The sequence below is a fragment of the Lissotriton helveticus genome, chromosome 1_1 (genome assembly GCF_964261635.1).
Source record: "Lissotriton helveticus chromosome 1_1, aLisHel1.1, whole genome shotgun sequence".
Lineage (NCBI taxonomy): Eukaryota > Metazoa > Chordata > Amphibia > Caudata > Salamandridae > Lissotriton > Lissotriton helveticus.
This window is the reverse complement of record NC_136057.1, coordinates 1,875,844,961-1,875,858,931: the sequence shown is the minus strand read 5'-3', so window position 1 is coordinate 1,875,858,931 and position 13,971 is coordinate 1,875,844,961. Positions and strand designations below refer to the sequence as shown.

General features: G+C 49.7%; 1 protein-coding gene across 1 annotated transcript in view; it reads left to right on the top strand.

The window, feature by feature from the left end:
• The first annotated feature begins 10,445 nt into the window (after positions 1 to 10,445).
• The window catches only part of ASTN1 (astrotactin 1), a 751,257-nt gene continuing 747,731 nt past the window's right edge, over positions 10,446 to 13,971 (top strand). Inside the window, exon 1 of the mRNA XM_078659225.1 lies at positions 10,446 to 10,722. Coding sequence (XP_078515351.1) covers positions 10,446 to 10,722 — 277 coding nt within the window. The remainder of the gene's footprint in view (positions 10,723 to 13,971) is intronic.

The window sequence follows — 13,971 nt, the reverse complement described above, 5'->3', positions numbered from 1 at the left end:
CTGAGAACCATTACTGCACCAGTAGTGGTCAAGGCCCTGATGGGGATCTTTACCCGAGTGGGATTCCCCAAGGAAGTTGTGTCTGACAGGGGGACCAACTTCCTGTCAGCATATATGCGGGCCATGTGGAAGGAGTGTGGAGTGACTTACAAGTTCACCACTCCTTATCACCCACAGACCAATGGTCTTGTGGAAAGGTTCAACCAAACCTTGAAGGGTATGATCAGAAGTCTACCCGAAAGCCTGCGGAGGAAATGGGACGTCCTCCTACCCTGTTTGCTCTTTTCCTACAGGGAAGTGCCGCAAAAGGGAGTGGGCTTCAGCCCCTTCGAGCTTTTGTACGGGCACCCTGTACGTGGACCTCTCAGCCTGGTGAGGGACTCCTGGGAAAAGTCTCCCCGGAAAGTTCCCCAGGATGTGGTGAGCTACATGCTGGCCTTCCGAAGCCAAACGGCTAAGTTGTGGAAGCAAGCTTCTGACAACTTGGAAGCCAGTCAGGCAGTTATGAAAGCGTGGTATGACCACAACGCTCACCCAGTGGAGTTGGAGCCTGGCCAGAAGGTGTGGGTGATGGAGCCTGGAGAGCTGAGTGCCCTCCAGGACCGTTGGACAGGCCCCTATGAGGTATTGGAGAAGAAGGGCAAGTCTACCTATCTGGTGGACGTAAAGACCCCTCGGCATCCGCATCGGGTGTTACATGCCAATCGCCTCAAGCCCCACTACGAGAGGCCCGAAGTCATGTTGGTTATGGTGACTGACGGATCGGAGGAAGAGGACACGGAGCCTCTCCCCAACCTTTTTGCGTCTCAAGAAAAGGATGGGTCAGTGGACGGAGTGAAACTCTCGCCAACCCTGACTCCTGAGCAGCAGGAGGAATGTCGCCAGGTCTTGGGGTCATTCGCTCCTCTGTTCTCCCTTGTCCCGGGTAAGACCCACTTGTGTACCCATGACGTGGACACAGGGGACAGCCCACCTGTGAAGTCAAAGTCTTACCGGCTGTCTGACAAGGTGAAGGCCAGTATCCAAAGCGAAGTAGCTAAGATGCTGGAGCTAGGAGTCATCGAACCTTCAAGTAGCCCTTGGTCTAGCCCGGTGGTGTTAGTTCCTAAAGCTGCCCCACCTGGCATCACACCAGAATTGAGATTCTGTGTGGACTACCGAGGACTAAATTTGGTAACCAAAACGGATGCTCATCCGATCCCTCGGGCGGATGAATTGATTGACCGGTTGGGAGCTGCCCAATATCTCAGTACCATTGACCTCACTGCAGGGTACTGGCAGATTCCCATGTCTAATGGAGCCAAGGAAAGGTCAGCCTTCTCCACACCTGATGGACACTACCAGTTTTGCGTCATGCCCTTTGGGCTCAAGAACGCTCCTGCCACTTTTCAGCGGCTGGTGAACACGATCCTCACCGGGATGGAGTCATTCTCTGCTGCTTACTTGGATGACATAGCTGTCTTCAGTAGCAGCTGGGAGGATCACTTCCAGCACTTGCAAACCGTTCTCCAGACCCTGGAACTGGCTGGCTTGACGATCAAGGCCAGCAAATGTCAGATTGGACAGGGGTCGGTAGTGTACTTAGGACACTTGGTGGGCCGGGGAACGGTGCAGCCCCTTCAGGCGAAGATTGAGGCAATCATGGCCTGGAAACCCCCCAAGACCCAGACTGAGGTCCGAGCCTTCCTGGGCCTCACAGGTTACTACAGACGATTCGTGAAGGGGTATGGCACTATCGTGGCACCCCTTACAGAACTCACGGCCAAAAAGCAACCCAGGAGAGTCATTTGGACGGAGGCTTGCCAGCGAGCCTTCGACACTCTGAAACAAGCATTGTGTAAAGCTCCAGTCCTGAAGGCTCCAGATTTTTCAAAAGAGTTCATTGTCCAGACAGATGCATCCGACATTGGCATTGGGGCGGTGCTATCGCAACTCAATGAAGAGGGTCTGGATCAGCCCGTGGTCTTTCTGTCATGAAGACTGCTTCCCCGGGAACAGAGGTGGAGTACCATCGAGCGGGAAGCCTTTGCGGTGGTCTGTGCACTGAAGAAGCTGCGACCATATTTGTTTGGTTCACACTTCCTTGTTCAGACAGACCACCGACCCCTTCGTTGGCTCATGCAAATGAAGGGGGAAAATCCCAAACTGTTGAGGTGGTCTATCTCCCTACAGGGAATGGACTTTCGGGTGGAACACCGGCCCGGAGTTGACCGCGCCAATGCAGACAGTCTCTCCAGGTATTTCCGCCTTAGTGTTGAGGACTCCCAAGGGGTTGGGTAGCTCTCCCCACTTTCAGCTGGGGGGGACGCGTGTTAGACCCGTCTGCTTCTGAGAGTCCCCTCACCACTATGATTTCTTTTGTTCCCCTGTACCTCCCAAAATTTGTCGCTTTTTATTTGTCTACCAGGACTTTTTATGTGTTGTTTCATGGGGTTAGATGTTTCTTGACGCCCAGTTGCTCACAAGGTTTGTGGCACCTATTTACAAGGCGTCTGGCCCAAACCTGTGGCATTACAAACTGGGGTTGTCAACTTGTGTAAATGAACCTAAAATGGTGGACACCCTTTTTCCTCATGTGAAGTGACTCCCATTGGAGCCTTCATGAACCCTGGCCTTTTGAGGTTTTGGCGCCCTTTGTTTGGCGCGCATTTCTGACAGGAATTCCTTTATTTTCCTCAGGTACACAAAATGGTTGCTCTAGAACCCCAGTACGGTGGCTGTGAGTGTCCTAAATACCCCTCAAGAGTGCCTCGTCACAGCCAGAGACGGTTCTAGAACCTTCTGGCTCGTGCCAGTACCCCAGGGCACTGGCTATATAAGGCCCAGTCCCTGGCGGCCATTTTAGATTAGACGAGATGATGGAGATTAGTTCAGACTAGAGAAGTGATTCCAGATTGACACCTGCCCTGTTGACCCCTGAGGTGGCTGGTAGCGCAGGCAGTAGAGCAGCAAAGGGTTGCTGGCGTTGTGTCTGACTGGCGTTCCAGTCAGCTACGTGAGAAGTGATCTAGCGCCTACAGCGCCTGCCCAGCGAGTACCTCATTGCCCCCAAAGACTGTGGCCAGATTCGTGTGCCTCTCCGCCCCCCCCCCCGGTGGTGAACTGTGATCGAATTATCGAGTCGCGAGGCGAGAGCAAGTTCGCCGCGACCGCGATCGTCAGCTGTGCCCCCTTCGCGACAGGTGCCTCTAGAGGGGAACTCGGACGTCTCCGAGCCCCACCAGCGTAGAACGCTTCCTGCGCAGATTGAAGGTGAGGTGGTGCGCCGGGGCGGGGAGAGGCCGGCCTTCGTTGGGCGGGACTAGCGTCTTCACCACTCCCCAGTGACCCGGGAGCTGTAGCTGTGGGCGGGAACCACCCTGAATGCGGAAGTCGGAGGGAGGTCCGTGGAGCCCCTGAGAGCCCCGTCGCTAACGAGAGGAGTGCTGTGCCCGACTGAATCGTATCTTGATTGCAGCCGATGTGAGGTGGGCCCATTTCCTCATAGTGAATGCAGCTTTGTGAAGGAACTGTGAACCGGCATTTACTTGACTGTGCGCGAAGGTTGTGTGACCTCTCCGGCAGCCGTTCGTCAGTCTAATGACTTTGAACTGGTGCCCCCTGTGCTCAAGTGGTGCTAAAGCCCGTAGGCGCGCATAGACTTCACCGGCAAAGCAGAGATCCTATCCCGGTGACCGCCGAGTGCAAATGATGTATTTACTGTGTTTCCTTGCCTTCTAGATATACGCGCATACGCCTTGAGTGATTATTAAAGAGTCCCAAACCTTATTTTGTGCTCAGAGAAGCCGTATACCTGGTCATTGAAAACAGCATAAACTGTAAGAGTTATCTTTCCCATTTGAAACGTATTGCAGATGTAATGATTCTAAAGTATTTAATTAGTGGCAGCGATACCAGAAGAAACATGTGGTTGTTTATTTAAATGAACCAATATTTATTCTGATATTTATTCTGATATTTATTCTGATATTTATTCTGATACTCATCCCTGAAGTTATTTTATTTATTAATACTATTTATTACCAGAACTGTATGACCACAAGAAATGTATATGTGCTTTCCCAGTCAACCCTATTTACAACAAAGAACTTTTATATAAAGGAATCGTATTTTTCTACAGCAGTGGTGTGGTGTCCTTCTTTTTGGTGTGGATGTACAAGGAGTTATTATTGGGTCAGAGCCGGCTTAACACTACAGCCTTCACTTGCCTTGTCACTTGAGCCAAGCTACCCCCTTTGTGCTGGGCTTGCCCATCGCAGGTCCAACAGCTTGCCACAACATGAACAATATGTTATGGCAGCCATTTTAAAACTCAGGAACATGCACTTGGTGTCCTAAAAATACATGAAAAATAAATACCCCTGACCCGCATTGACATGTGGAGGATGGGTCTCAAGTGGACCCCTCCTTGATTGGCTGGCTGCAACATGGACGACATGTTCAGGTAGCCTTCACAGAACTCGAGACATGGCCCCCAGTAAAAATGCGTTTTAGTGAATACTATGTTTTTAGGGTCTCAAAAAGGAGCAGGGTGATAGACGATTTTAGTCAAAATATATAATCATTTGTTTGTGGTATTGTACTAATTTTGAAGATTTCGGTAAGTTCTGATCCTCTGCTGGGATATGATGAACCATGTTTGTCTGAAAACTGTTTTCTTTCATGATTTTCTGATAGAGTTTATGGAAGGTGCTCTAGAAGCTGAAATGATTAGCAAATTTTCTATAAGTTCACACTATCTTCCTCAGTCATGTGAGAATAAAGTTTGATATTTTTAGTAGATCGTACGCATAACAGTAGCAGTGGATTCCCCGGTGTTCTACTGCAGCTTCGCACTGTGTTTTAATGAACAACTGTACCTTTTGACCTCTGGGGTAGGCTTGGGGAGGGGGCCTCACGCCCCCTTCCTCTTATGAAATGAGGCCCCTTGGGTGGGCTCCCTGGGGCCTATAATTGAAGAATGGGGCCCAGCCTCCATTTTCTTTTTACCCTGGTCCTGTGGGAATCTTGCGAGTTTGCAGCAAAAAATGCAGATTCTTTTTGTACTTTGGTCCCCGGGGTCCCTCTGGGTCCTCCTCGATAGGGTTTAGTGGGGCAGGGTGTCCCTACCCTGCCCCTTTACGTTTTTATTTTAACTGCAGGACAGGCGATTAAGTCTCCAAGTCATGTAATGGCTGCCAACAACATTCTTTTTGTGTTGCTGGCAGCCAATCAGAGTGCTCGCTCCAGCAGGAGTCTGACCCCTGTGGGATTGAAGTGGCCAAGGCAAATAAAGCTCCTCGAGCCAATCAGAATGCTCTATTTTTAAATTAGCGCTCCCGCTAGAATCTCTTGAGTCTTTCACAGACCCAACTGTCCAGATATACAAATATTTTTCTTACTTTAGAGAAAAAAGACTAGTGCACAGGTTTACACCAATTCACAAAATGCACAAGGTGCTTACCAAGATCTAGCTTCCTGACATTTTTGGTGTAATTCCGTTCAGCAGTTCTTGCTGAAGCCCTGCCTAAAAAAGTCTATGGAAAATGCATGAGGATTTTGTGTTATGGGACGCCCCCTTTTTAGTCGGTCCCTGCTTGATAGATCACCTTTTGGGAAAGTTTTGTGGAGATTTGTCGAAAAGAGCCAAAGTTATCAGCAACACAAAAAAAATGTTTCCTATGGAACAGCTGACCTAACTAGAACTACCCAATGCCGATCGCCACTGGCATATATAAAAATATATTTATGTATATTCAACATATTTATATTTATTTAACATGATTTCCTATGGACTCTCCTCCGCCCATAAGTCAATAGACTTTTGTAGTCAGGGCCGGACTGAGAACCAAAACCGGCCATGGCAAAGTGCTCGGCCGGCCCCCTGGGGGTGCGACCGAGCTCTTTGCCGGGTCGGTTTTCGGCCGATTTTGTTACAGGGCCGATTTTGCTGCAAAACGGCCCTGTAACAAAAACGGCCCCGAGGGCCCAAAACCGGCCCCCACCCTTGCGGCGCACCGGGGGATTGCCCGGTGCCCGCAACGGCCAGTCCGGGCTTGTTTGTAGTACATAAGTAGTACAACTGAAGTACTATTTCACATGCCGCAAAATGCCGTTTGTGAATAGGCCCCACAGTGTCCTAAATATCACCAAAATGTCAGAGTTAATAAGAGAAAAACTGCACAGAATTGGACAATATTTTTGTGAAGGATATTTTGGCCATGATGTGGAGATGATACTCCATATCATTTCCTGACATACAATCGGCAGGCGCCAATTTAAGGAACTGCCAAACCCGATAACGCACCACATTTCAAGCTTTTAATACTTTCTATGCAACCTGAAAAGTATCAGCTTTATCTGTCATCATAAGTCCTGTTAGTGGGCTCATAATTTCTGCTATGCTAACTAGTTACAGATAAGTCAATCAGCCAATCAACCAGTTTATTTATTAGCGCTACTTTTCACACATGAGGGTATACAGATGATTTGCATGAATTGTTATTGGTATTTTGGTACTGGTGTTTTGGGAGCACTTTGTAAAGGAGATAATGACATTCGGGTGGGTTTTATGTCTTGTCTGGTGATTGCATCTTTCTACTCGTTTTGTTTGTATTTGGTTGTTATGTCAGCCTCTAGGAGCTGGATAGTACCAGGCATAGATGTGTGGTGAGGGAGAAGCCATGAGTGAGAGACTGGGGGAGAAAAGCCTTGAGTGAAGCTGTGACTGAAGTTGTAAGAGAAGCCACCTTTCGATGGTCATGTCTCACCGCATTCAGCCAGCTCGAATGAGGCCTGCATCCCTCAGTTCTTGCAGTGTTCTGAAAACAGAGCGCCTCGCAAGTCATAGATTCCATTCCGAGTTTATTAAATCTGGGGATTGACTGACAGCTTCTGAAAGTATTCATCCCATCAGGGTTAACTCAGACTTTCATCCTTCCAGTAACCCTCGAGATTGCAATAGCGTGGCAGTGAGAACAATAGATAGATCAAAGACAACAGCAGTATGCTGGTGTGCTTTGAAGAGCCTGTCTCTGGGTGCCACCCACTAACGTGCGCTACTTCCCAACATGGCGTCTTCCCCTCCCCTTCTCCAGCATAAACAGCTTGAGGTGATGACCCTGTCATTCATTCAGATAGAAACCTTATTTATTCTTGGCTTATCCCTGGTGCCTGCAGCATACTCTCCTGGGTTACAGAGAAATGTCAGGCTGTTCAAGGGCAAGGGAGGTACTCTAGTTTTAGGTCTGGCTAGGACAGCTTTATCTTTGTTATCGCTCCATTTTTGTACCTATTATTTAAAACTAGAGTTGTTTAGTGTTGGCCAGGGGAGCATTTGTTTCTCATTTTGTTCTGCTACTCGTTTGTTATATATTTTTGCTTTCAAAGGAATTTTTGCATTGCAATGCATGAGGGACTATTTCACATCCAAAAAGTACACTAAATGATCATACTTTTGGTCACATCAATTCCTTATAACATACATTCAATACAAAAACACCACTAATATGATCTACCACCACCAATAGTAAGACTAAAACCACCACAACCAATACCCCTCCCAATACTGCCACCACCTCCCCACCAATGGCACACCCAATCACACACAGTCAATACCATCTCTCCACCAGTATAAATATCAATGCTACAATACAAATACCACCACCAATACCACTAATACCAAATGATCACCAATACCACAGACCACCAATAACACACCACAATCAATACCATACTTGGACCAATACCATCAATATCACACCACATCCAATACAGAAATATCACTAGCACAAGCCAATACCTCCAATCCCACAGTGCCACTACCACACCACTCCTAGTACCGCCACCACCTTTGCCACATGACTGATACCACAACCACCAATAAAACCACCACCATTTCAACACATTACTACCAATACCACAACTCCACTACCAATGCCAGCATCATGAACATCATTCCTCCAACAGCAAACCACCAAGAGTACCAGCAACACCAATGATATCACCATCACTTATATCATGACCACCACCAAAACCTTCACGATCAACAGCACAGTCAATACATCATTAATGCCAGAAATACTACAAATACCAACACCCATACTTCCAGCAAGACCACCAATGCTAAAACCACAAATACTCCACTACCTCCAGTATGACACTATACTCAATGCCACCCACCACCAACGCCAGATCTACACCAATAGCATCAATGTCAATCCACTACTGATACCATTATCACCAATACTAATACCAATTCCAACAGCAACACCACCAACAATACCATCACCAGCAGTGACCCCATCACCAGCAAAACCACCACAAACACAACACCATAACTACTACATGAATGAATATTACCACTAATCTTGCCAACACCACCAATGGTAATACCACTAACACTATCAAAATAACTATCATCAATACCACCACTAAAATTAGCCAGACCACCAACACTATCACTAGTGCCAGCACCTACTACCAAGTAGTGGCAAAGCCTGTAGGCCTATCTTTAATGTTCTATCACATGGAAATCAATTTCTGCATGCCTGTGTTTACATGCATTGTCACATTAAAACAAGACCTATTGGCATTGCAAATGCTTATTTCTTTGTGTTCTTGCAATCCATGCAATCAAAAGATTTGAGGTTTTCTGTAATCTTGATAGACGTCGCTCTTTTTTTAGATATAAAATCATCGTAATATACAGATTGTTCTAATATTTTTATGGGATGTGTATTCTGTATTTTCTCTTTTGTACTTTTATGATATTAAATAATCTAATAAAGTGGATTGATTGATTGATCGATTGATTGATTTGATGTATAAATTGTGATATTTTTAAACTGCTTACCACCTTTGAAGAGGCATTTATATTCTGCGAAAGGCATGTGAAGATATCATAGGACGTTTTCAAAATAAAAAATAGTTTATTTCCTGAACACTTGTGCTTCCCTTTATTACATTAGATTACATCTTTGCAATGACATTGAGTGTTAAAAATAATAGATACAATAAATTACCTTTTCCCCAGCCACTGTATTTTGTGTGAAGAGCAGCATTCTTTTTTATTAAATTAAACCACAAAGGTGAGTTTTTAAATAATAGAGCACTGCCTTCAGCGAATTCCTAAAAGGTGTTCGCGGATTTGACATTCAAAGTTGATGCACGGGGGAGTGAAAAAGTGGAATTATCTGCTCAGAAAATCAATTTGGTCACGTGGGGACAGGGAGGTTTGAAATGAGGTTTTGTGTTTACCCATTGAGCAAAACAGCCACTGGCGGAAAATTACTCCTCCCAGCTAACACCAATAGACAATTCTTTATATTTAATTGTTTTGTGATCTAAATTAAGACATGGTGTTTAATAAATACGAATTCAATCTAACGCACATGCCAACAAACACACACTATTATAAAAGTACCATTGCATATCTTATCCACTCAGCTGTCATTCAACTATTGTTTTCGTCTTTTTAAACTGTGCCAGGGAGTGAAACTGCAGCATCGATGGCCGTGGCTCTGTTTCGGCTCGCCAGCCCTTATTGAACACGAGCCGAGCCAGTGCCAAACATGCAGCCGGAGCCAGGGTGGAGCCTTGCCCAGCTTTAGTAAGATCTCTCGGAGTGTCCACAGTTTGCTACTGAGCGGTGTGTGCAATATCCAGGTAATGGTTTGATTCCTGCTAGGGCTGACTCGAGGCTTCATCCTCACGAGGTCAATAATTGAATTACACTAAAGATACTATTAGGAACTTTTTCTAACTAAACATTAAGGGACTACCAATCCTATTTATTGTTCATAATTGAAAAAGAAAAACTACAAGTAGCAGAACACAAAGAAAAACAGGATTAGGTGAGCTGCTCACACACCTGACATTTGTGTTTCATCCCCCACACCCCTCACTCGCCACCTCTTCCCACCCAGGGGAGCTCGGGACCTCCCAAGGGAGGAAAAGGCCTTCCTGTGCTGAGATTTAATTGTAACAGATGCGGCGAGCGGCTCTAGTCTGGTAGCCACCACAGCTTGTTTGGAAGCCCGTTCCGCAGCAAGGCAGCCCTCGGCTTCCACCGGTGCTGGAGCAGGGCGGAGTGGATGGGGGGCCGGTGGGCGAGAGCGCTCCTCGCTGACGCGCCGAGGGACCAGCTCGGCGGCTCCTGCTCGAGTGCCCCTCTCGGTCTGTCTGTCGGCTTCAGCACCAGCAGCGGGCGGAGAGCTCCCGCGCCGTGAGCCGCGCCCGCCAGTGCGGTGGACGTCCCCAGCCCGCCGCTACCGCCTCTCCATCTTGTGCGCAAAGGAAGGCGGAAGAGCGAGGCAAGGCGAGAGGATGGGGGGCGCGGGGAGAGGAGGCTGCTGCCAGTAACAACCACCATTTCCGCGGCTCACTCGATGAGGTGAACCCGCTACCGTCGAGGGGGGACGCGGCGAGGAGCTCGACGCACGGGAAGGGCCGACCACAGCTCGAAGATGGCTCCCCGGCGGGCCACCGGCCGCCTCCTCCTGGCTCTGGGCGCCCTGCTGGCCGCCATGGCAGCCGCCGAGGAGCACGGCAAGGACTTGGAGTGCAAGCTGAAGAGCATCACGGTGTCGGCGCTGCCCTTCCTGCGGGAGAACGACCTGAGCATCATGCAGAGCCCGTCCGCCTCCGAGCCCAAGCTGCTCTTCTCCGTGCGCAACGACTTCCCGGGCGAGATCGCCGTCGTGGACGACCTGGAGAACACGGAGCTGCCCTACTTCGTGCTGGGTGAGTCTGGCGTGGGGTGCGGGGGCTGGAGGGCGTGGGGGCGCTGGGGATCGGCAGGGGACTTGGAGATAGCCATTCCAATGCGCATGACAGGGAGCATGGGACAGGGTGGCCATGGCCCTGGGACTCGAGAGTGCAGGTGCATGGACAGAGTGGCCCTGGCCCTGGGACTCGAGAGTGCAGGTGCATGGACAGAGTGGCCCTGGCCCTGGGACTCGAGAGTGCAGGTGCATGGACAGAGTGGCCCTGGCCTTGGGACTCGAGAGTGCAGGTGCATGGACAGAGTGGCCCTGGCCCTGGGACTCGAGAGTGCATGGACAGGGTGGCCCTGGCCTTGGGACTCGAGAGTGCATGGACAGCGTGGCCCTGGCCTTGGGACTCGAGAGTGCATGGACAGTGTGGCCTTGGGACTCGAGAGTGCATGGACAGAGTGGCCTTGGGACTCGAGAGTGCATGGACAGGGTGGCCCTGGCCTTGGGACTCGAGAGTGCATGGACAGCGTGGCCCTGGCCTTGGGACTCGAGAGTGCATGGACAGAGTGGCCTTGGGACTCGAGAGTGCATGGACAGAGTGGCCTTGGGACTCGAGAGTGCATGGACAGGGTGGCCCTGGCCTTGGGACTCGAGAGTGCATGGACAGCGTGGCCCTGGCCTTGGGACTCGAGAGTGCATGGACAGAGTGGCCTTGGGACTCGAGAGTGCATGGACAGAGTGGCCTTGGGACTCGAGAGTGCATGGACAGAGTAGCCCTGGCCTTGGGACTCGAGAGTGCATGGACAGCGTGGCCTTGGGACTCGAGAGTGCATGGACAGAGTAGCCCTGGCCTTGGGACTCGAGAGTGCATGGACAGAGTGGCCTTGGGACTCGAGAGTGCATGGACAGAGTGGCCTTGGGACTCGAGAGTGCAGGTGCATGGACAGAGTGGCCCTGGCCCTGGGACTCGAGAGTGCAGGTGCATGGACAGAGTGGCCCTGGCCCTGGGACTCGAGAGTGCATGGACAGGGTGGCCCTGGCCTTGGGACTCGAGAGTGCATGGACAGAGTGGCCTTGGGACTTGAGAGTGCAGGTGCATGGACAGAGTGGCCCTGGCCTTGGGACTCGAGAGTGCAGGTGCATGGACAGAGTGGCCCTGGCCCTGGGACTCGAGAGTGCAGGTGCATGGACAGAGTGGCCCTGGCCCTGGGAATCGAGAGTGCATGGACAGGGTGGCCCTGGCCTTGGGACTCGAGAGTGCATGGACAGCGTGGCCCTGGCCTTGGGACTCGAGAGTGCATGGGCAGAGTGGCCTTGGGACTCGAGAGTGCATGGACAGAGTGGCCCTGGCCTTGGGACTCGAGAGTGCATGGACAGAGTGGCCTTGGGACTCGAGAGTGCATGGACAGAGTGGCCCTGGCCTTGGGACTCGAGAGTGCATGGACAGAGTGGCCCTGGCCTTGGGACTCGAGAGTGCAGGTGCATGGACAGGGGGCACGGGTGCCCGGCGCTCGGGACCAGCAGGGTACGTGGAGACAGTCAGGCCTATGCACATGACAGGGAGCATGGGACAGGGTGGCCCTGGCCTTGGGACTCGAGAGTGCAGGTGCATGGACAGGGCCTGGTCATGGCAGCGACAGGTGGAATGCTCAGGTTGGTAGGGGGCGGGACTAGAGGGTGCAAAGGTCAAGGGTGGTCAGCACACAGGCGTTTCAGCGTGGGGGCATCGATAGGCCCTAGGCATGGGAGCACAGCAGGTGTAGTGAGATAGGTGGCCGGAAACGAGCTTGCAAAGGTCTTGGGTGGGCAGCGCATTGGGTGTCAAGGCACATTGTTGCCTAGGCATGGAATCAGTAGGTTGTTGTAGCACGGGTGGCTCGGGGTATGGGTGGAATAGGGTAAATGGGCAAAATGTAGCCGAGGTTAGGGTCAACATGGTGTGTAGAGAAAGGGTGATTACCGCATGGTAAAGTATGAGGCAACAGGGTCATACGGTGGGAGATATAGGTATATGTAGCGGCAGATGGAGCAGCTGCGTAAAGTTGGCAGCATGCAGGAGCATGGGGTGGCCTGGGACCGGTGGAATATACACCAAGGCATAGAGATTGGTACCTAAAGGCCACAGATTCCACTGGACGTGGGGTAGAGTGTGGCAGGGGCCTAGGGTGAATGTGGAGGTGTCAGTGTCCCTGGGCCTGAAGGAACAGCTGCAGAAGGCCTGTAGGGCCCAGAAGCATAAGGATTAAGGAGGTCAGGGCACAGAGTCCACTGAGCACATTGGCATGGCTAGAGTGACCAGATAATTCCATGTCACCGGAACACCACTTTTCCAGTTCTCGGTTTTCATTTGACATATCAATGCATTCTGGGAGTTGTAGTCTTGCTTCTTTTTAATTGGACAACCTCACCTGATAGCAATGAGCAAGGCACATGGGTGCAACAGGGTGGAGGGGCCTAGAGTGACTGCTGCACTACGAGATAGGGTCAGGGAGTCATAAGTGGTCAGTGAGAGGAGACCAAGTTGTTCCAGTAGAAACACAGTTTATGAAGCATAGGGTGGAGGTGCAAAGGTTCTGGGGATACAGGATGTTTTCAGGGCACAAGTCATAAAAATAAAGTGGGGCGACTGACCAAGTTAGGTAGTATGTAAGTGACATCATGGCGCGTGCCAACAAAGCACATGACATCACGATGCGTGACATTCCCCATGGCATCACAGGAAGTGACCTCACTGGAAGTGATGCTCTGACATATGTATGTTATAACATGTGCCAACTGAAAATGCAATCAAATATGCTTTTTTTAAAAAGTTGTCTCCTGCAAAGCATATCATGTGACATGCAGATCACACATTTTTATTTCATGTAGATAAGTAAGTGGATTACTGCTTTGAATACAGAGATCCTTTTGTTACTTGCAGTTAATACATTGTTATCCTTCTAGTAGACCACAGTGAGCTATGAAGGGTATTTGACTCCTACACCTTGTAAACCTCACTATCACATCTTGTACATTAATTTACACGATTTATTTGGAATGGATAATGTGTACGTTATGTAAAGCGCTCTAACACTCTGCTTTGGGATGCGTAGCGCTATAAACCAAATAAAATAGTGCTACTTAAATCGTTATTTGTGTTAATACTGAGACAGACCAACCCATCTGACATTCTTACAGTGCTGCACTTATATAAAACAAAGTAAAAAGCAAGCATCTCTTAAGTACCTGTGAAGAGATAACAAGCTGTGCCTTTTGTTTCCTCACTGATGCATTTGCG